Source organism: Malaclemys terrapin, chromosome 9 (genome assembly GCF_027887155.1).
Source record: "Malaclemys terrapin pileata isolate rMalTer1 chromosome 9, rMalTer1.hap1, whole genome shotgun sequence".
NCBI lineage: Eukaryota > Metazoa > Chordata > Testudines > Emydidae > Malaclemys > Malaclemys terrapin.
The window spans coordinates 3,285,393-3,307,832 of NC_071513.1; the positions used below are offsets into that span (position 1 = coordinate 3,285,393).

The 22,440-nt window shown below is 50.1% G+C and overlaps 1 protein-coding gene across 1 annotated transcript; it reads right to left on the bottom strand.

Moving 5' to 3' along the window:
- Nucleotides 1-4: 4 nt before the first annotated feature.
- Nucleotides 5-3,621, bottom strand: RAP2C (RAP2C, member of RAS oncogene family). The gene is made up of 2 exons (XM_054039515.1): nucleotides 3,292-3,621; nucleotides 5-325 (listed from the first exon to the last, which is right to left on the bottom strand). The coding sequence occupies exons 1-2, from the start codon at nucleotides 3,562-3,564 to the stop codon at nucleotides 47-49; spliced, it is 552 nt and encodes a 183-aa protein (XP_053895490.1). The 5' UTR covers nucleotides 3,565-3,621; the 3' UTR covers nucleotides 5-46.
- Nucleotides 3,622-22,440: the final 18,819 nt, after the last annotated feature.

The following is a 22,440-nucleotide window of genomic DNA, read 5'->3' on the forward strand; positions in this document are numbered from 1 at the left end:
CCACCTGCTCTGTATGGCCATGATTGAGGTTTTTCTTTATTTTTTCTCACTGGACGATGCAAGTTGTACAACACTGATCTTGTTTTTCAGGCAGGGACGCATAGTTCATTTGCCTGACGATCTCAGCAAACAGTTCATCCACCATGGTTTTACTCTTGGCCGATGTTTCCATGAATGGACAGCCCCACTCCTGAGCCAAAGCTCTGCCTTCTGCAGATAAGACCTCCCTCTCAGATTCCAGATCCACTTTATTCCCCACTAGGATTAGAGGAACTTTTTCATATCTCTTCACTCGGACAATCTGGTCCCTCATTGGCTTGATGTCCTGATTAAACAATCCAACTGGTTAATACACTTTTAGTACTAATCATATTTTAAAACAGTAATCACAATGGATTGCTGTAAAAGTTAACACTGGTTCCAGGAAATAGATCACTATAAAAACAAGTGTTGTAACAAGCCTATAGATCTTATGTACAACTGAAAATAAACATAATAGCTTATGAAAAATTCCTAAATGGATACGTGGGATTTAGACGAGGGTGTGTCTAAAATTCAGAAATTTATCCTCCATCTGTAATGCACATTCTTCAGGGAACATGGCAGTTCCTGTGTGTTTAGAAAGTGCACTACTGCAATGTAAAATTACCTCTCGTTTCCCAGAAAACCTTTTGGTTAGGATTAGAGCCAGTCAGGAACTGACAAAACAGTTTTCCCTTGGAAAATGCTGATCTGTCAAAACCAGAACTTGTTGAGAAGGTTTTTTAGGTCCAGGAAGGAATTTCCAGCCACACTGAGACTAACCTGGTGGTTATGGCAATCACCATCCCAGGTGAACTCCCTAGAGTGGGTGTAAATTTTCTGTGCCAAGTTTCAAAAGGTCTCAGTTTCATTCTGATGAAGAACCGGAAAAACTGAAATCTCAAACATTTTCATGGGCTGGGTGACCAGTCTTCTTGCCCAGCTCTAGTTAAGATAAAGGCAGAGTTTGTATAAATTAACTTAAAAGTGTTGAACTGAATCAATTTTCTGGTCCTCAGCAGGATTTGCTACAAAAAGAGAAGTTCGCCTTTAAACTCATGACAGAAACTGAAGTCTACATTACGCATTTATGTTATGTGATCACTTAAACAGATGGGAACCTTGTGGCCAGCCTCCTGCCTGTGAAAGTTAATTAAATTGTTAACTCACTATCTTCTCCCGCATAGTAGTAGCATGCCTAAAAGTGATCACTGTGAACACACTTGGTTATGCCTAAATGACAAATTTAGATACAAAAAATACGTTTTAATATTCTGTGAAACCCAATACTCCTATAATCTTCCCAAAGGTGAAAAAGGAAGAGACGTTTATATACCATACTCCTGAAAGTTTAGATCCACTTCCTCCACCACCTCTGATTTAAGATTTTAACTTGTTACAGTAAATAGAAGTTTACAATTTCTTGCAGGGTTCTAGGAGAGAAGCAATTAAGTGCTTGAATCTGCCACTGGTAATAGAACTTCACAGGGAGATTTACATCCACACTGTTTTGATTAAATGTGCTAAAGAAGAAAAAAAACAAGCAACTGAAGTGGAATATATTCATCCACTCTTAGATTTTTTTCTTAACTACATGCCTCAATTCTTGCGGGAAAACCTCCCAATTCCTAGATGAGAGCTGACCATAGGCAGGAGAGAAACACCCCAGCGTGAGGATTGTAGTTCCTTTGCAAGGAAAATAAATCCCTAACTTGGATACAATTTATCTAGGTATGTACCCTCATCTAAGATAATGTTCAGCCTTCAACAGAAACATTCGGCCTTAGTGGGGGTGTAAAGGTTTTGCCAAGCAGCTGGACTACGCCCAGCACAAGCAACCGAATTGAAACCAACAAACAAGTTTCAAATCTCTGTTGCCAAGTCCTGTCATTTCCCACAGATACAAGCCGCTTATTACCAGAGGCAGTTTAGGCCAGTTACAGGTTGTGGGATTTTTTGCTTCTTGTCAGTTTTTGCAATGCAAGTTTGTGGGTTGAATTTCATTTTCACATGTGCCCTGTCGTTCTCATGAACACACCACCCACACAGTGTGAGCATCAGACTTACACTAGATAGCAGCTTGTTATATATAGAAAGAAAACATCAGGGTTTATTAGCAAGATTCACAAGCTATAAGGTAGCAAGTTCAGTTCAGAAAACAGGTAACCTACCCGGCCTTATGAGATGAACTAGCAAAATATTGCTTTTTAAAGAGCAGTGTTTAAAAGGACACAACAGGTCAAATCTAACCCCACACTTGGGATTTACAAACATTTCTTTGTAATGATGACTTAAAACAAGTGTTTTATTTACCAGAGTCCAATGGGAATAGTTTTGCAACCTGAGTATTGTAGCATCCTGCTAGTGCTTGGTAGTTTTCCTTGTCTATACTGACAGCAAAAAGGTGTCTCTTAACGTGCTTTTGATATTAATACTCCAAAGCTGGGAATGGGCGACAGGGGATGGATCACTTGCCCTGTTTATTCCCTCTGGGGCACCTGGCACTGGCCACTGTCGGCAGACAGGATACGGGGCTAGATGGACCTTTGCTCTGACCCAGCCTGGCTGTGCTAATGCTCTACAACAGGGGTAGGCAACCTACTGCCCGCGTGCTGAAGGCGGCATGTGAGCTGATTTTCAGTGGCACTCTCACTGCCCGGGGGCTGGCTGCCGGTCTGGGGGGGGGGGGGGGGCTCTACATTTTAATTTAATTTTAAATGAAGCTTCTTAAACATTTTAATAACCTTATTTACTTAACGCACAACAATAGTGTAAAGTATCAGGGGGTGGCCGTGTTAGTCTGTATCTACAAAAACAACAAGGAGTCCGGTGGCACCTTAAAGACTAACAGATTTATTTGGGCATAAGCTTTCGTGAGTAACTTTCACTCTACGCATCCGAAGAAGTGAGGTTTTTACCCACGAAAGCTGATGCCCAACTAAATCTGTTAGTCTTTAAGGTGACACCGGACTCCTTGTTGTTTTTGTAACACTAGGGTAGTTCCCTATTATAGACTTCTAGAAAGAGACCTCCTCAAAACATTAAAATGTAGGACTGGCACAGGAAACCTTAGATTAGAGTGAATACATGAAGACTGGGCACCCCACTGCTGAAAGGTTGCCGACCCCTGCGCTACAACTTGGGCTGGGCAGTGAACCCTTGTGTGGTGTGGTGTGACCCGACAACATACAATAGTAGCCTGGGGACCCTAATTCGGGGGTGGACCCTGGCTCCGGACTAGGGCGGGGAGCCCGGGCTTTGGGGGCTCACCTGGAAGCTCTGCTGGTTGACCAGGCTGTAGACCAGGATGAAGCCCTGCCCGTTCTTGATGTAGAGGTCCCGCATGGAGGCGAACTGCTCGGTGCCGGCGGTGTCCAGGATCTCCAGCACCGAGGGGGACGAGTCCACCTCGATCTCCTTGCGGTAGAAGTCCTCGATGGTGGGGTCGTACTTCTCGATGAAGGTGCCGGTGACGAACTGCACGGTCAGGGCGGACTTGCCCACGCCGCCGCTGCCCAACACCACCACCTTGTACTCCCTCATGGGGCCGGCGGGCCGGGCCGGGCCGGGCGGGGGCTCACTGGGCGCGCGGGGAGCGCATCGCCCCGCGCGGCTGCTACCCCGGCCCGGAGGCCTCGGGCCGCGGCTGGGCCCGGCGGCGGCGGCGGCGGCGGTGCGGGGGGAGAGGAGCCCGCGCCCGGCCTCACTCCATGGCCCGGCCTGGGGCCGCCCGGAAGGGTTAGAGCGCGGCACCGGCGGGCTGCGGAGCGACAGCCGCCCCCGCGCACTTCCGCACAGGGGAGCCCCGGCGCCGCGGTTCCGGGCTGAGAGACCCGGCCGGGGGGACCCTGAACGCCGTGACACCGCCCCTCCCCCACCTCCTCCTCCCCCCCGCCCGAGGGGGGACCCTGAACGCTGTGACACCGCCCCTCCCCCACCTCCTCCTCCCCCCCGCCCGAGGGGGGACCCTGAACGCCGTGACACCGCCCCTCCCCCACCTCCTCCTCCCCCCCGCCCGAGGGGGGACCCTGAACGCTGTGACACCGCCCCTCCCCCACCTCCTCCTCCCCCCCCCCGCCCGAGGGGGGACCCTGAACGCTGTGACACCGCCCCTCCCCCACCTCCTCCTCCCCCCCGCCCGAGGGGGGACCCTGAACGCTGTGACACCGCCCCTCCCCCACCTCCTCCTCCCCCCCGCCCGAGGGGGGACCCTGAACGCTGTGACACCGCCCCTCCCCCACCTCCTCCTCCCCCCCGCCCGAGGGGGGACCCTGAACGCTGTGACACCGCCCCTCCCCCACCTCCTCCTCCCCCCCGCCCGAGGGGGGACCCTGAACGCTGTGACACCGCCCCTCCCCCACCTCCTCCTCCCCCCCGCCCGAGGGGGGACCCTGAACGCTGTGACACCGCCCCTCCCCCACCTCCTCCTCCCCCCCGCCCGAGGGGGGACCCTGAACGCCGTGACACCGCCCCTCCCCCACCTCCTCCTCCCCCCCGCCCGAGGGGGGACCCTGAACGCCCTGACACCGCCCCTCCCCCACCTCCTCCTCCCCCCCGCCCGAGGGGGGACCCTGAACGCCGTGACACCGCCCCTCCCCCACCTCCTCCTCCCCCCCGCCCGAGGGGGGACCCTGAACGCCGTGACACCGCCCCTCCCCCACCTCCTCCTCCCCCCCGCCCGAGGGGGGACCCTGAACGCTGTGACACCGCCCCTCCCCCACCCCGCCCGAGGGGGGACCCTGAACGCCGTGACACCGCCCCTCCCCCACCTCCTCCTCCCCCCCGCCCGAGGGGGGACCCTGAACGCTGTGACACCGCCCCTCCCCCACCTCCTCCTCCCCCCCCGCCCGAGGGGGGACCCTGAACGCCGTGACACCGCCCCTCCCCCACCTCCTCCTCCCCCCCGCCCGAGGGGGGACCCTGAACGCCGTGACACCGCCCCTCCCCCACCTCCTCCTCCCCCCCGCCCGAGGGGGGACCCTGAACGCCGTGACACCGCCCCTCCCCCACCTCCTCCTCCCCCCCGCCCGAGGGGGGACCCTGAACGCCGTAACACCACCCCTCCCCCCCACGAGTCCTCAATAGCATGACAGCGGCCCCTCCCCCAGCCTGGGAGGGACAGGGACCCCAAACACTAGGGCAGCGCAATTAGGGTGACCAGATGTCCCGATTTTATAGGTTTCAGAGTAGCAGCCGTGTTAGTCTGTATCCGCAAAAAGAAGAACAGGAGGACTTGTGGCACCTTCGAGACTAACAAATTTATTAGAGCATAAGCTTTCGTGGACTACAGCCCACTTCTTCGGATGCATATATAGTCCACGAAAGCTTATGCTCTAATAAATTTGTTAGTCTCGAAGGTGCCACAAGTCCTCCTGTTCTTCTTTTTGCGATTTTATAGGGACAGTCCCAATTTTTGGGTCTTTTTCTTATATAGGCTCCTATAGGGTTACCATACGTCCGGATTTTCCCGGACATGTCCGGCTTTTGGGGGCTCAAATCCCCGTCCGGGGGGAAATCCCCAAAAGCCGGGCATGTCCGGGAAAATCGGGAGGGCTGGGTGGTGCTCGGCCGGGGCCGGCGGTGCGGGGCCGGGGGCATGGTGCCGGGCCGGGAACCAGGGGCGCAGGGCCGGGAACCAGGGGCGCAGGGCCGGGCCGGGGTCCGGGCTGGGAGCCGGTCAGCCGGGCCCGCGGGGAGCCCGGGGGTGCGCCGGGCGTGGTCGGCCGGGGCCGGCACCCCAGCGCCCGAGCCGACCCAGGCTGGAGCCGCCGGGGGCCAGCCTGGGCCGCGCCTCCTCCCCCCACACCCTCCTTACCTGCTTCAGGCTTCCTGCGACTCAAATGTTCGCGGGAAGCAGGGGAGGGGGCGGAGACTTTGGGGAGGGGGCGGGGTTGGGGCGGGGGGTATGGGCGGGGCTGGGGGCGGGGCCGTGGGCCGTGGAGTGTCCTCCATTTGGAGGCACAGAATATGGTAACCCTAGGCTCCTATTACCCCCACCCCCGGCCCGATTTTTCACATGTGCTGTCTGGTCACCCTAAGCACAATGCAACAAGACGCTATTGCCAACACTTAAGAAACGCGCCTCAATCAGGGAGAAGTAGGCCCGGGGTGGGGATTAGTCACCACTGCTCCTTCCTCTGCCAGGGGCAGGTTACGCCATAGCACCACCTTGTCTCTGCTGCCTTCCTGCCAGGGTCAGGCCTAGTTCTTCCGTATCGCTGGTTGATGCTGGGTACTGTGATGGGAACAGGGGCCCTAACTCCCTGGGGCCCAGTCCAGTATGAATTCTGGGGGTATTTAATGTTTCTCTTCAAGCCCGGCTCCTGGAGTGAGAATTGAGCGTTCGTTGAAATACGGTTTCTAACACATGACCCACCAGCACCTTAAAAGCTCAAACACCAACATTCAGAGAAAAAGCATCTGCCCTGTCTTTCTTCTTCTAAAATCTCATTTAAACCAAACTCTTAGTGGGGCTGAGGATGGAGAGACTAAGGCCTGTTGGACAAAACTCCGATTATCCAGTTCATGAGAAATGTTGATCTTGCAACATTTCTTGTAAAGCAGAAATTCATCTTGCAAATACCAAGTTAGTGTTTCCACAATGAAATATACCCCCCAGGATCCATGGCCCCTGACTGAAACAGACTTCCTTTTTTGTCAGTTTCAGGAGCAGCCATGAAACCACAAGACTAATCACTTTCAGTGTGCTCCTGGAACTCCCAGGGGTGGTGGATCAGGAGTAGCCCTGGGGCTGGGGATCCTCAGGTTTCCAGATTCCTGGGCCAGCTGGCTCCCAGATTGGGCACTAGGCAGCCCCGGAGTCCGGAGAACTGGCAGGAGTCACGGTGGGACTGCCCTGAAGCTGCAGAACCAGACCCAGGGCCTCCAAACTTGCAGCTCTGCTGCAGACAGTCTGGAAACCATGAGAGCCCCAGCTCAAATCAGGGTTTTCGAGGCTCACTGCTCTAGAACTTTGAGAGCCCTGGGCAAAGCTGGGGTTCTCCGGGCTTCCAGCGGTGAATCGGGGCGCTGAGCTCTGACTAGAGCCAGCAGGTCCCTCAGGGCTTTCCAGCTCCTGGCTACAGGGCAGAGAGGCTGGAAGCCCTGGCATGGCAGTGCTGCCCTGGAGCTGCAGATCCTGCAAACTCAGGGTCACTGTCTGTGGGGCAGTCCACATGACATGGCTGACTTGGAGTTGTGGACCCTGGAAAGCCAGAGTCCCCAGCAACCTGCCAGGGAAACTGGACTGTTGGAAACCTGCCTCTGATTCAACAAACATTTGTTGAGCTGGACTCACTTTCGCAAGACATTTCAGGTTTCATTTTCACACCAGCTCTATTTTTGAGTGCTTGGGGTTGGTAATATTACAAACACCTGCCTTACCCTGCAGAGGGGAACTCCCAACAGTGCAACATTGACATCTCCTTCCACCCCATTAGGGGGACCCTAAACACTGTGACACAGACAACTCCCCCAGCTAGGAGAGGGGTGGGGCCCAAACCCTCCCATCCGCTCCCCAGGCAGTTCAGTTCAGTGAAGGTGTGATTACGTGGCAAACTATGGGCACGATGCCAAAGCCTGGGCAGGGCTGAGCTCTCATGTCCTGCCTCACCCCTTCCACTCAGCATTACATGGCTCCCTCCACCTGCTGCTTCTCTTTCCTGGCTCCTTCTCCCGCATGCTGCAGATAGGACTGGGCCCTTCCCAATTTTTCCTCAGACTTTAGGCAAAAGCATAACACAAACAGAATTCACATACAGTACTTGTTACTGGCAAACCTGCCCTGATGGTCTCCAGCATTACGGGGGTTGCCATACACCCCAGCTGAACACACCTTCCTGTCCCCACAAGGGGCCAGCAAGGACTAAACACCAGAGCGCGTACAATGTCACAGCACTGCGCCACTCGCAAACATCCTCCACACCTCTGCAGAACACAACAAATGACCAGAGGCTGCAGTGGCATGGTCAGAAAAATGGGATTTTTCTTTTCTCTCTAGAATTTTCTGCCGTAAAAAAACTCTGTTGAAAGATTTTGGTAAAAATAGTTTGACTTCCTGCAGAAATTTTCTATATAAAATGAAAATTGTAATTTAGTTTCAATCTCAAATGCCATTTTATTTTGTCTTTTTTTAACTGAATTTTTTTTATTGTTTAATTATGTGTTTCCCTCCTATTTTTTGTCTTCGTTACATTTTCCCCCTTTTTAAATGGAAAAAGGAGCAAAGCGAGAAAGTGGAGAAAAAACACTGTTCAAAACTTTTATTCTTTAAAAAAGTAAAATGTGTTATTAACTCAGTCACGCTTTTTACTGTTTAAATAGTAAAAAGCTGTGAAAAAATAATTTTCCTTCCATATTCTTACTGGTTTCCAACTGGAAAGTTTTTCTGTGAAAAATTTCATTTTCAATTAAACCCTAATTTCCAATTAAAAGAAGTTTTCACTAGAAACTTTTTCGACAGCTCTCTGATGCCTTCCTCACACAGGCACAATTTACCACAGAGGCGTGGATTTAGAAATAAAGCATTGCTTTTTTTCTATTTATAACCTTGTTACCTTTTGGTTTAACATACTAAATCAGAGTGATCTCAGGAGCTGACAGAGACGAGATATCATTTTAAAATAGGACTGTAAAACTAACATTCCTTTGGTATATATTGCAATTTGGAGTTTATACAGGCTGCCAGGTAAAGTTTGGGATTCCAAATACTTCTTGAGGAGATGAGATTAGATGCTCTCTGGTTCTAATTCAACTCCCAGATAAAGCCAATAGAAAGACTCCTATTGACGTCAGTGGAAATTGGATCAGGCCTTCTCTGAAGGTATAACATTCTTTAGCATATTAAAGCTCATGTACCTGTATCTCTGTGGAAGCCTGATTGGTTGTAGATGGCTGCACCCTCTCACAATCACAGGTTTTCACAACAATTTTTATGCAGCAGGACTGGAAAACTTTTACACCCTATATTTATGTTAACACCCTGTGTTAAGGTAGACAGATCTACGAACATGTAAATATGCCCAAGGGTCTGTGAAGGGATGTTAGATGGGGTGGGATCTGAGTTACTACAGAGAATTCTTTCCTGGGTGCTGGCTGGTGAGTCTTGCCCACATGCTCAGGGTTTAACCGATCGCCATATTTGGGGTCGGGAAGGAATTTTCCTCCAGGGCGAATTGGCAGAGGCCCTGGAGGTTTTTCGCCTTCCTCTGCAGCGTGGGGCACGGGTCACTTGCTGGAGGATTCTCTGCACCTTGAGGTCTTTAAACCAGTATTTGAGGACTTCAGTAACTCAGGCATAGGTTAGGGATTTGTTACAGGAGTGGGTGGGTGAGATTCTGTGGCCTGCGTTGTGCAGGAGGTCAGACTAGATGATCATAATGGTCCCTTCTGACCTTAAAGTCTATGAATCTACACCTGCATTGGCTTTGACCTCAGATCAGGAGCTATTAACTCACCCCGTAAAAGAAAGGATAAGGCTGAAGGGAAGCAATCCTTAGTAACTAGTTAGGAAGGGATGTAATGATGATAGCATGGTTAAAAATGGTTTTGTCATTTCTGCACAGGCAATATGCAGTCAGGGAACTATTCATCACAGTACAAGACCATCTACATATTGAGTTTGCATTGATTAGAACATGTTCACTGGCAGTCGAGTTAGTAGTGTGAATAGGTTCTTAGCATAGGTGTCACATTCAAGAAAGATGTGGAGAAATTGGAGAGGGTCCAGAGAAGAGCAACAAGTATGATTAAAGGTCTTGAGAACATGATCTTTGAAGGAAGGCTGAAAAAATTGAGTTTGTTTAGTTTGGAAAAGAGAAGACTGAGAGGGGACATGATAGCAGTTTTCAGGTATCTAAAAGGGTGTCATAAGGAGGAGGGAGAAAACTTGTTCACCTTAGCCTCTAAGGATAGAACAAGAAGTAATGGGCTTAAACTACAGCCAGGGAGGTTTAGGTTGGACATTAGGAAAAAGTTCCTAACTGTCAGCGTGGTTAAACACTGGAATAAATTGCCTAGCGAGGTTGTGGAATCTCCATCTCTGGAGATATTTAAGAGTAGGTTAGATAAATGTCTATCAGGGATGGTCTAGACAGTATTTGGTCCTGCCATGCGGGCAGGGGACTGGACTCGATGACCTCTCGAGGTCCCTTCCAGTCCTAGAATCTATGAATAGTGCTGAGACTTGACTCTTTAGCGTTTTTGCTTTTATTGTTGTTGTTTGTATGAAAAGTCTTGCAGAATCGATACAAAATATCATTAAAAATAAATAATTTCCTAGGGCCATACAATACCAGTTTGTTTGATGACTTGAATTTTGTTACCTCCCTTTCTCTCCTGATTTACAGTAGCTGTCTTGGAGGACATGAACTCAAGAGACACTAGGTGTCAGTAAAGGATTAAAAAAAAAGCAACTGAAGCCTGAAAATCTGCAGAAATGACCTTCCACAAGACTGCCAAATTACAGTATTAGCCATTGTTAGGCAAACAGTGGGATCTCCCAGACAAAGCACTTCTCCTGTACATGTTGTTATGAAAGTACAATTGGACTCTTCCGTCCCACCGAGGAATTGACTGGAAATTCACAAATAGCTGCCACTTCCACTTTTAACCAAAACGCTTTCCCTTTTTAACACATTCAAATGTAGTCTTGGGCTAAAGGTTTCTAGCATTCAGAGAAGAATCCTTCTACTACATCAACACATGATTTTGTTTGTTTCTGGACACCAGAAAGCTCTGCTTGACAATATCTAAAGAGTGAACCTTCCACCCTATGGAACATGCAGGTTCTATCCCTTTCCTCTACCCTTTGTCTGTCTTGTCTATTTGACTGCGAGCTCTCAGGGGCAGAGACTCTCTATTACTTTATGTTTGTACAGAACCTAACACAATGGGCCCTGAGTGTTCTTGGTCAGTTCCTAGGCAGAACAGTGGAGTGGTCTCCTGTCAATTAAAAAACAGCAATACAACTGTCCTGATGTTGGCCCTGCTCCATGGTCACAGTGCATAAGTAGTTGTATTTTGCCCACACATTTCCTTATACTAAGGGAATAAGGACATTATATGGGCCAAACTCAGTGGGGACTTTTAGTTGGTGGAACCAATCTGCTGTCCTGCTCAGCATGTAACTTATACGAAGGTAGAGTCACCCCCATTTATTATTTACCTATACCTGAGACCCACTTACACATCACTTCTGAATTTGTTCCACTGAGTGTAGTGCTGGAATGAGTACAAACTGAATAGCTGGAAAAGTAGCCAGCTAGGAGCTATATGGTGTTAGTTAAAACAGACCACTTCCTATTTCAGCCTTATTATAAATTATAATTTACAAAATACCTAAAGTGTCTTATGCACTTTGACATAGCAAATCAAAGGCACAATCTCGTATGGAGGAGCTTCCAGTGTAATTTCAGTCATGATGCAACATGTAAGAGCAACACAACGTGGGGGGAGAAAAGGTGAAAGGGAGGACAAGGGTTACAATAATAAGATTACACGGTCACTTAGGTTCATTATGTACACATCTTCGTGGTACTGCTGCTCCATTATGGGGTTTCTGATGGATGCAGGGGCTGGTAAGGGAGAGAAATTGGGGCAAAAAGCATGCTCATGGGCGGGTGTCAAAGATAAAACAAAAGGAAAAAATAAATCAAGCTTGAAGTAAAAGCACCTCACCCTCCCTGATTGAACTAACCTCGTTATCTCCATACTGATTTATACCTTCCTCTGGAAATTTCCATTACTTGCATCTGAAGAAGTGAGGTTCTTACCCACGAAAGCTTATGCTCCCAATACTTCTGTTAGTCTCAAAGGTGCCACAGGACCCTCTGTTGCTTTTTACAGATTCAGACTAACACGGCTACCCCTCTGATAAGTAAAAGTAAGTTTGGCTTTACAAAGTTAGCCCAGAGCCTGGACTGAGCGTGCTGCATGTCTCACAGTGCAGGCTCAGGGCTCCAGCCACTCAGACACCTTCTGCTAGGTACTTGTAGGGATGTAAATATCGGTTTTAAAAATTAACCGGTTAAACGATTACAATTATATTGTGTAACTGGGTAACCGTTAACTGAGGTCACTCCGGCTGGCCTGGCGCGGCAGGGTCTGGGGCCGGGGTCCCTCCAACCGGCACAGAGTGGCTGGGGCTGGGGTCCCTCTGGGTGGCTAGCGCAGGGCAGGTGGGGCTGAGGCCGTTCCGGTGCGACCAGGGCTGGGGTCCCTCTGGCTCGCTGGCCCAATTCGGCTGTGGCTGGGGTCCCTCCAGACGGCATGGAGCCGCCAGGGTTAACGGTTAAGGTCAGTTAACGGTAAGCCTAACACTTACCGGTTAACCGGTACGTTTTTACAGCCCTAGGAACTTGGTGTGTAAATTACATCAGTTTAGACTCCCTCAGACCTACTTCCCAGTGTGCCACTTAGACCATTTTACAACGGGCTTCTGAATGGCACTGTGTCTGCCTCCAAAAGCCTCTGAGATACTATCAAATCACATCTCCTGTGCAGATTGTTCATTTCCTCCAGCACTGTTTACAGATACTCGTGAATCACTTTGTAGAAGATGCTGTCCCTACGGAATACATGATGGTGTGGGGTGATGTAATGCCAGGGCTACATTACTAATGACTAGCAAAGAGGAGTGAGCTATGCAAGCTGCTCCGCGTGAATGCTGATAAAACCTTTATGTCCCCTTGCACCTTCAGGAATTGTGTAAAGCCACGTGCAGCAGATCACCAGTCAAAGGGCACCTTTCGCTTCTCGCAGCTGGGTCACCCCCAAGCCCCAGCTGAAGAGTTTGGAATGACTCCAGAGCTTTGGGCCCAGCCCCTGGCTTGCTGGCCTGCAGCCTAGTCCAGCATTTTGCACATTTTTTTATTCCTTAGTCAAAACAAACCTCCTAAATTAACATCTGCTCTGAGCGTGATTCCCTCCAGTGCTGCTCCGTGCTGTGGATGGACTCAGTTGCTCTCGGCTATCCATGCTGACAGCAGTAAGGTAGGTTCATATGAGCTTAAGCTAAGACATTGCTCCAGCTGGTGCTTGGCTCTCAGATCGCAGAGGACATAAGGGATCGCAGAGGGCATAAGGAAGATGCATCCCCTGAGCACAGACCAGGCATATTGACAGTCCCTACACTCTACAATGGACAGCCCCACTGGGGTGCCAGCAGGAGCGCCGCCAGCTTTTCTGCCGCCCTAGGCAGCAGAAGGTCCCGCCCCAAAATGCCGCCCCCACAGAGGCGGCGGAAGGTCCCGCTGCTGAAATACCGCCGCAGTCACCACCCCCCAAATTGTAGCGCCCTAGGCGATTGCCTAGGTCGCCTAATGGGTTGTGCCGGCCCTGGGTGCCAGGTGTGCTATGCTCTTCCCCCTCCACCCCAGCCTGCAGAGACGGCTTGCTATGGCGGGGTACAAGAAAGCATATTGCATGCTCCAAAGGGTGTGTAATAAGATCTCCTGGAGCTTCCCTAGGGCACTGGGGCTAGGTGAGCCTGTTCCTAACCAGCGTAGTCTGGCTCATTATCTGAACTCTCCTGCCCCACGTTTACCTGCTGCCTCTGAGCCTGCCCACATTGTAATCACTGGCTGGCTGATTGGTCTGATTCGTTTTCACTTGACATGATACAAGCCCAGTGCTTAATTCGTGCCAGTGCGGAGCCTTGGCACCTCGGGGCCTGGCAGTTCAGAGCCCTGGCATCTCCGGGCCGGGCGGTTCAGAGCCCCGGCACCTCGGGGCCTGGCAGTTCAGAGCCCTGGCATCGCCGGGCCGGGCGGTTCAAAGCCCCGGCACCTCGGGGCCTGGCGGTTCAGAGCCCTGGCATCTCCGGGCCGGGCGGTTCAGAGCCCCGGCACCTCGGGGCCTGGCAGTTCAGAGCCCTGGCATCTCCGGGCCGGGCGGTTCAAAGCCCCGGCACCTCGGGGCCTGGCGGTTCAGAGCCCTGGCATCTCCGGGCCGGGCGGTTCAGAGCCCCGGCACCTCGGGGCCTGGCGGTTCAGGGCCCCGGCACCTCAGGGCTTGCTGCATCAGTTATGAATGTGTAAGCAGTGTCAGGATGAGCTCTACCCTGACATCTGGTGGTGAATTATGGCAAGTGTGGAAAAGAACTCCAGGGGCTGATCTTGTTTGCATAGGCACACCCACTCGCCTGGTGAAACAACAGCAACTCAAAGTGGTTACTTTGGCTGGTGTGGGATCCCCAGTTTTCTCTGTTATTGGGGCAGGAAGAATAAAGTTTTGTTACCCTGATTCTGTGAATCAAGGCCAGTGGAACTGTTGTATGACAGAAGGACTGAGTGAGTCCTTCACCATTACCTAAGTAGCACTTGCTTGACAAGGGGTATGGGTTACAAAACCCAGTGAATAGAGAGAGGATGGGGACAGGTAGTTGTACCTGATGGTATGGGCCCCTCTCTGAGGGTTTGAAACACTAATTGCACTACCTCCTCTCTCCACTGTTAAATGTCAGAGCTAACTTTGATTCCATTAGGAGTCTAGTTACAGGCTGCTGAGCCGAATTCACTTTGGGCCAATGGTGCACTAGCACTGGGGTTCCCCTACTACTAGCTGAAATCACAACAGAGCTAAAGTTATTAAGAGCTGAGATCTCTGAGGCTGTGTTAACTAGTGGGGGAGCCTGAAGCTATATTGCTAAGCGGCTGGCGGAGCAGCTAGCAGAGTGGAGCCTCGCGGGGACGAGCGGCTCACAGGTCGGTGAGCAGAGCGGTTGGAGGAGCAGCTAGCAGTGCAGAGTGGAGCCTTGTGGGAGCGGCCCAAGGGATGGCTGGAGCGGAGCCGAGCGGCTCACAGGTCGGTGAGCGGAGCGGAGCAGCTGCCAGAGCAGTTCGTGGGATGGCAGGAGTGGCTCACGGGACTGCGGGTGGAGTGGAGCGGCTTGTGGTGAAGGCTGCGGTGGAACCCCACGGAGAGGCAGCCGGTCGGCCTCGGATCACGTAAGGTGCCCCTTTACACCCTGTGCGCCCCCCCCACTTGAACTCTGGGGCTGCACTGACCAGGGACAGAGACTTTGGGGGGTTGTTGGACTTTCGGGACTTTGGTGATCCTTGGGTTGCTGGACCCAAGAGACTTTGGTGATTCTTGGGTTGCTGGTTTCAAGAACCAACAGGAAGGGACACAGCCCAATTTGCTGGGGTGGGTTTTTGCTCATGGTTTGTGTTATGAATCCTGTTTGTGGTGTTTTTCCAATTGAATGCTGATGTCGTTTACCTCATGTTATTAAATATTTTCTGTTACACTCAGACTCCGTGCTTGCGAGAGGGGAAGTATTGCCTCTTAGAGGCGCCCGGGGGTGGTGTGTAATTGTCCCAGGTCACTGGGTGGGGGCTCGAGCCGGTTTTGCATTGCGTTATTGAAACGGAACCCCTAGATACAGAACCCTTGTTGCTGCCAACTTAGATGGGCAGAAGGGTTACAAATGTAAAAAGATTGCTTGAGCCCCAGCACCTCTTTCATTACAACTTAAGCACTGCACAGGTCATAAAACAGACCCACTTCTGCCACCATGTCTACGCCAACCTGCTGAATGATAATGGTTAGGCAGATACCCAGTAGGGATGTCCTGGTTTTTCTTAATTAACCTACTGGAAGCCATCTAGCAGTGCATGTAGCTGGCCTGTGTGAACATGTGGTCTTAGAACTGTTTCTCTGCTCTCTCCTCCATTCCTTCCAGCTGTTTGCTAAATCCACTTGTGCCACGTCTGTTAGATTGGAAGGTCTAGGGGGTAGGGACTGATTTTCACTCTGTGTTTGTGCAACACCTAGAACACCAGGACAGGATCTGACTGGGGCTCTCCAGGTGTTACTGGACTACACAATCATAATGGCAGAACATTATATATCTGTTCTTCCAGGTTCTGTAAAGATTTACATGGAGGGAGGATAAGTCTCTCTGTCTATACCTTCCGGCTCTAGAGCAATTCCTCTTCCTCTTTCACAGTAGGGGAAAATTTCATGTCCAAAGTATAAAGCTTTTCTTTTGTGAGAATAGCTCCTTTGCTAAGAAGGAGCTCCGTACCAAGAGCCACCACCTTCCTGGGTGTCCCAGTTTCCTATGTGCTCTCCCACGAGAAAGGAAATGGAGCTATTCCTTATTGCCCTTCAGCGGCTGCTCTTTACCAAGAGAGTCCAGGAACGCATGTTATGGTGCTGCTTTAGGAAGCACCGTCAGCTCTTGCTCACAGTGACAGAACGGTATCAGTGCTGTCGCTTGTGCAGAGAGACATTTGCACATTCGTTATCACTCTGCACCCAAAGACGCAGGCATAGTTAAAGGCGCTTGCTCCAGCCCATTGAGATCATGCACACCATCTCCTGCATATTTATTCCTGTTAGTGCTAACGGTGGAACAACAGAGGGAATCCCACAGGCCTTATTTAGGCAAACTCCCCTTGACCGGCAAAGCACCAAAACTCAAGCCCGGCCAAAGAACACATCTGGCACGGGGAAAACCTGACAACTCCTAAGGCAAATCACTTCACTACTCTGTTGGGAATGGCTCCCTTTGATTGAACAGGATGGGAGAAAAGGGAGGAAGCCAAAACCAGCTAAGAGCCTGTTGAAAGAGATGGGATTTGCGGTGATCCAGAAAAGGCGCTGAGGGCTCTCAGCTGAGAATGCTCTGTCCCTGGACTGGTCCTGTCCAAATAGCAGGATCAAAAGCAAACACCTCTTGGTTGACCTTAACTACCAGGCAGGTAATTAGGCGCAAGATTAAGAAAGTCTTCGGTGTACCAGCAGGCAGACCCTGAGGAAGGCCAAATTTCTCCCTATCTTCGGGACCAAGGAACAATTCTCTTCGGCAGTGCGGTGAATTTCAAGCCAAGATAGCCGCAACATTCTGCATCTGTTTTAGGTCAGGAGCAATTTCAAAGGAAGCAAATGATGGTCTCGGAGTTTCCCAGTCCTAGTCATTGCTAGGACGCTGCCTCGGAGAACTAGGAAGACAGGCAGAGCCAGTTGCGCATGAAAAACAATAACCTTATGGTGGAGGAAGTCAATGTACACGGAGTTCCAGTTCTGCACATTATCCAACAGGTGCCATACCCTGCCTTCTGTTACTCAACCCCACTGGATTCCCAGCTGTTACCGAGAGAACATGCTTCTCGGATTGCTTTGGCTCTCTCTCCTCCAGTGATACCAACTCTCACCATGTTATTTGTAAGTCTCAGGATATTTGGTGCTTAAAGCCCCAACTTGTGGTGGCATTTTAATGAGAGAATCTTTGCTTTCTTATAAAATAAAAACAAGTTTCTAGACCTCATGGCTGCAGAGAAGGTTAAAAACACGATCCCTAATGGCTCAAAACCCAGAAGACAGGTTAAAAAAATGTGTTACTTTTAAATCCTACATGCAAAAAAACAAAAAGTTAGAGAAATATAGTCACATTTAGGTTTTGTAAAACTAAAATCCAATAGTTTCCATAATTTTTTAAAATTCCAGTTAAAACCTTATTAAACATCCTGCTGCAGTGTTTCCAATAGCAATGTGCTAGCTAGTGAGTGACAACCTAATAGTGAAAGTGAGTGTAAACAAACTGTAAACAAAAATGAAACCTACCAGTTTATTTCCATTGCTCAAACTGAGAAAAATAGAACAATTTCAACAAACAAACAAGCCAAAAAATGTCCTAGGAAGTAGAACACACATTAGATTAACAACATTCTTTTAGTCCTAGTAAGGTGAAGTGGCATTTGTAATAGAGATTAGAAAATTTCTTTCTTTTTAATATATGACTTTTAACCTGACAGTTTCCTTGTAACACAGAAACAACCATTATCCAGAATTGTTCAATCCTATGAAAGAGTGCTGATTTACAGGAACTGGTCATTGCATGATGCATTGTCATCTAATGTGTAACGACCTGAGACCATTAAAATCATCTTACATGGACTCCCGTAGAATTTGAACTCCAGCCAGAGCAAAGCTGGTAGGAATATCCCACTGGCCACTCAGCTTTCCGAAGTCTCCAGTCGTTCCCTTTCCAAATGTAAAGAACATATTTTGGAATGTGTGTCAAATAAGCCTCCGATGCCACCTCTACATTCTTCTCTGGGAGGACATTGCCTTTATATCAGACTGTGGAGGATGTGGAAAATGGCTGTATTTTCTGTGAAAAGTATGTGACTCAGTTTCCCCACTTGCTTTTGTATTGCTACCCACTTGACGTGAAGGGGTTAATCTGTTTTCTGCAACAGGAGATAAGCAATGCAGTGACTAGGTGAAGGTATGTTGACAAACCACAGAATGGTCTATCAAGAATGGTCATCATATGACTGGAGCTACCTTGGAGATCCAATGGAGACCAACCCCCAGACCTTTGACTTGTAACAACTTCTGACCAAGGGGACTCTTTGAATGGCAAATTACCTGTCTGACCACAACCTCTCCCCTACCTGAGCCCAGGAGTGACTGGATCACACAGACGTGTGCACAGACTTCAGTAACAACCCAGTTCTCCCACACCCAGTCGAGGAGATTTGCTGTAATCATGCAGTCTGCCCTCCTTCCAGGCAGGGCAAAAGTGGGCTCACCTACCCGATTAAGCCAAAGCTGAAGAAATAAGGTGAGATACATGCGCATAGGCCTCATTTTTTCATTCTATGCCAGCATCCCGACAGCCTGGATTCCAGCCGACTCACCAACACGGTCTGGTTTTGAGAAGGCTGCCCTGTGTCGCTGCAAACACCTGCTGGCTGTGTGGCTCCCGAGACGGGAAGCCTCCAACATAGGCCAAAGCTCTTTTGAACCTGCTGAAGGAGCCATGGCAAGAAACAGTGGTGCTGAAGCCAGGGCCCCAATCTCAGAGCAGTGGGGCCCCACCTTGAGGCCCAGCACTAAGAGGGTACGTGGCCGGGGAGCCTGCATAAAGGCCAGAGACAGAGCACGGCCTGGGGATCCTGGACACAGGCCTAGAAGCACTTTTGGAGTTTTGGACCAATGCAGCAAATCGAAAGCTCTGTAGCCTCTCCCGTGCAAGCCCCGGTCTCTGTAACTGCAGGTCCAGGGAGGCAGCCACCCTGCTCTTGGAGGTGCAACACCGTAAGTAGGGTGACCAGAAGTCCCAATTTTATAGGGACAGTCCCAATTTTTGGGTCTTTTTCTTATATAGGCTCCTATTACCCCCCACCCCCATCCTGATTTTTCACACTTGCTGTCTGGTCACCCTAACCGTAAACAATCTGTAGCTACCCCAACCAAGGACAAAGGGCCAATTCTCCTTTCGCGGACACTGGTAAAAACCAGGAGTCAGTCAGTCATGTGACAATGGTGTAAACAGGACGTCAATGACAGGCCCAGAGTCTGTGGGCTAGTCTGTGCTTGCACTTACGCCAGCCCCCTTAGGGAAGTCAATGGCCTTGCCGGAGTGTGACAGAGCAGAATGGGGCCCTCTGCTTGCTCAGCTATCACAATGTGTGGAGGACGTCCGCCCCAGCGGGAATCCCAGAGGAGTCTATGAGAACCCTCTGGCCAATGGCAAAGGAGAATCCGGGTAGAGCTGGGTGGGGAAAAAAAACCCAATGTTATTTGCCCACCAAAAATTTGATTGAAATGTTTTGATTTCTTGTGGGAAATTTCTAACAGAAACAAAATGAATATTTTACATTTCATTTAGAAATGGTCTGTAGAACATTTAGCCAAAAAGGACATTCCCCACCCACCCCTAAATCAGACCAAACACAAATTTTTGGCAGGAAAAACTGAAATTTCTACCAGTTGTAGATTTGGTTTTATGTCTCTCAATCCCACTGATGTTTCCACCCTAGTCCTTACTTTAAAGGCACCTTTCTCACACCTTTCTCCTTTCCCAGAGACTATTGGTGCTGTCTACACCAGTGGTTCTCAAGCAGGGGTACGCATATCCCTGGGGGTAACTCAGAGGTCTTCCAGGGGATACGGCAACTCGTCTAGATATTTGCCCAAGTTTTACAACAGGCTACATAAAAAGCACTAGCGAAGCCAGTACAAACTAATATTTCATACAATGACTTGTTTATACGGCTCTGTATACTATACACTGAAATGTAAGTACAATATTTGTGTTCCAATTGATTTATTTTATAGTTATATGGTAAAAATGAGAAAGTCAGCCATTGTTCAGTACTAATGTGGCTGTGACACTTCTGTATTTTTAGGTCTGATTTGTAAGCAGTTTTTTTTAAGTGAGGTGAAACTTGGGGGTACACAACACAAATCAGACTCCTGAAAGGGGGACAGTCGTCTGGAAAGGTTGAGAGCCTCTGGTGTTCACTGTAGATGCATTAATGTCAGGAACAGGATTCTTATTCATTATAGCATGTGCAGTTTTCATTCAGGAATGGAGCCAGTTCATACGTTATGATGCCTCTTGGGAGGGTCAAAAATCTCCCTGAACCTGAGGCCAGAGGAAAAGAATTTCCAGACAAGTGTCTTGGCAGGGCTGTGAGTAATGTCCAGACAGCCAGATTGCACTTGTAAAAGCTAACCCAGCTTTCTATGACGTGAGACCCCAGCAATCACATTGAGAGACACTTTATCAGCTCTCTTGGCACGGAGCAGGACAGCGGAGAGTGGTACGCTGTCAGACGGCCTAGAAACTGACACCTGTCCACTTGGAAAACAGAAATGCCAGAATCCTCACGACGCCCATGGACATGTGGTGTCAATCATACAAAGGGCCATATGAATAAACCTCAGAGGCTGGCCTGTTTTCCTGGTTCTGTGTATGGGGTATGGAGAGGGTTAAAAAGCATAGTCAAGGAAGAGTCTTTGGCAGAGTTATTCTAAGGTGCATACATGGGAGAACATCACTGTGACCACTTAATTAGTCTGCTCTAATTGGGTATAGTTGCAAAGTAGTTCAAATTCCCAACTTGAAAACGGAGTTACTATTTTACCAGAGAGTGATTAAAAGTAATGGAGGTCATCAGCGGACTCAATGGGGCCCTCCCTGCCTGTCAGGACTCGAGATGTCTCCGTCGTAATTGGCAATTGGTCTTTAATATTTTGTTCTGCGGTTTAGGAACTCATTGGACTTCATTTTATGGATAAAAGCTACTGATCGCAACCCCAGCTGTCTTTCCTCCCTTAGCGGTGAGGGGGATGCTGCTTGTTCGGTCTTGCCTAACAGTGGCTTGTACGTTTTGTAAGTTCCAAAGAATTTCCTCATTTGAACAACCAGGGAAGAATCAAGCCAATGATGGATAAAATCAAGTCCTGTTTGAAAGGGGACCTTGATCCTCCTGCTCCCCCACCCCTCCCCAATCACATGCAGGTGCTTTAAAATCTGGGTTCCTGTGGACATTTTAAAACATGTAGGGGAAAAGGATTAATATGGCTTGTGTTACCCATGACAAGAGGCAACTCCCAAATGGATGTTGCTACTGGTGACCTGCTCGTGAGCTACATCAAATTCCCAGGGCCTGCTGAACTCAACCGTTTACCCCTGCTGCCACCCCATTATCCCTGCCAGCCTTCAGGGGGCACATGGCACGATTCATTTGAATTCTGAGCTTTTACTGATGCCAGCAATTTCCTACTGGCCCGCGTTTCGACAGAGAGACTGCAGACAGGGCCCTCCAAGCCACAGCCACCTCCAGGGCTTCCCGCGGCTCTAGACGGATGTGAAATCCTCTCCGCTCCGTCCGTGTCCCCCCTCCACCCCATGTCTCAGTAACCCCCCTCTGGCCGGGGAGCCTGCCCATTCCTGGAGCCTCAGCTAGGGAGGCTTCTTCAAGAGCAATGTGATGCACTCACCCACTCCGTCCATGGACTTCTCAGCCTGGGACCAAGGGACAGACTGTATCCTCCTACCGAGAGAGTCGGGGAGAGGCAGGGTGAGGCTGGCAGCCTGCTGGGCGGGGTGTGGGGAGGCAGGGCAGAGGTTCTCCGAGTCCTGTAGGCATAGAACCGTTGGCTCTAGAGGGCAGCATGCCATGGAAGCTGCTCCCACCAAGGGGCTTCGGCAGTGTCCCCTGGAGGGAGGGCGATGCAGTGGGGACAGCATACGTCCCTTCCCTGCGCCCAGAGAGGGACCCAGATGCTCACAGAGGCAGCCGGTATGACGGGGCCTGAACTCACAGTGATTTCCCTGTCACAGGTTGCGTAAAACTCTCCCTCAGCCCAGAGCACTTGGGAGATGGAGAGACAGCAGCAGTCAGGGCACCCACTGGACTGCCAGCCGCCAGTGCTCGGATGCTGCCTCCGGCCCATGCAGACGAGCCTGGAGCCTCCTGGCTGGGTGTCAGTGTCCAGCAAGGAAAACACTGCTCTGACATTGTGGGCAGCGCCATGGCACAAGATGGGATGAACTTCATTCATACAGGGTTAGAGATACCTTCTGAAAACCCCCTGTGGAGCCAGCTCCAATCTCTGGCTCCCCCCTGGCCCTGATCGCATGGCCCAGGAGATGATCTTTGGTCTTGCCCTAGA

Bases quoted from the DNA above. Each gene is read 5' to 3' on its own strand.
- RAP2C (XM_054039515.1), bottom strand. From the start codon at position 3,564: ATGAGGGAGTACAAGGTGGTGGTGTTGGGCAGCGGCGGCGTGGGCAAG. The intron at 326-3,291 runs GTGAGCCCCCAA...TTGTTTAATCAG, and splicing joins TCAACCAGCAGAGCTTCCAG to GACATCAAGCCAATGAGGGA.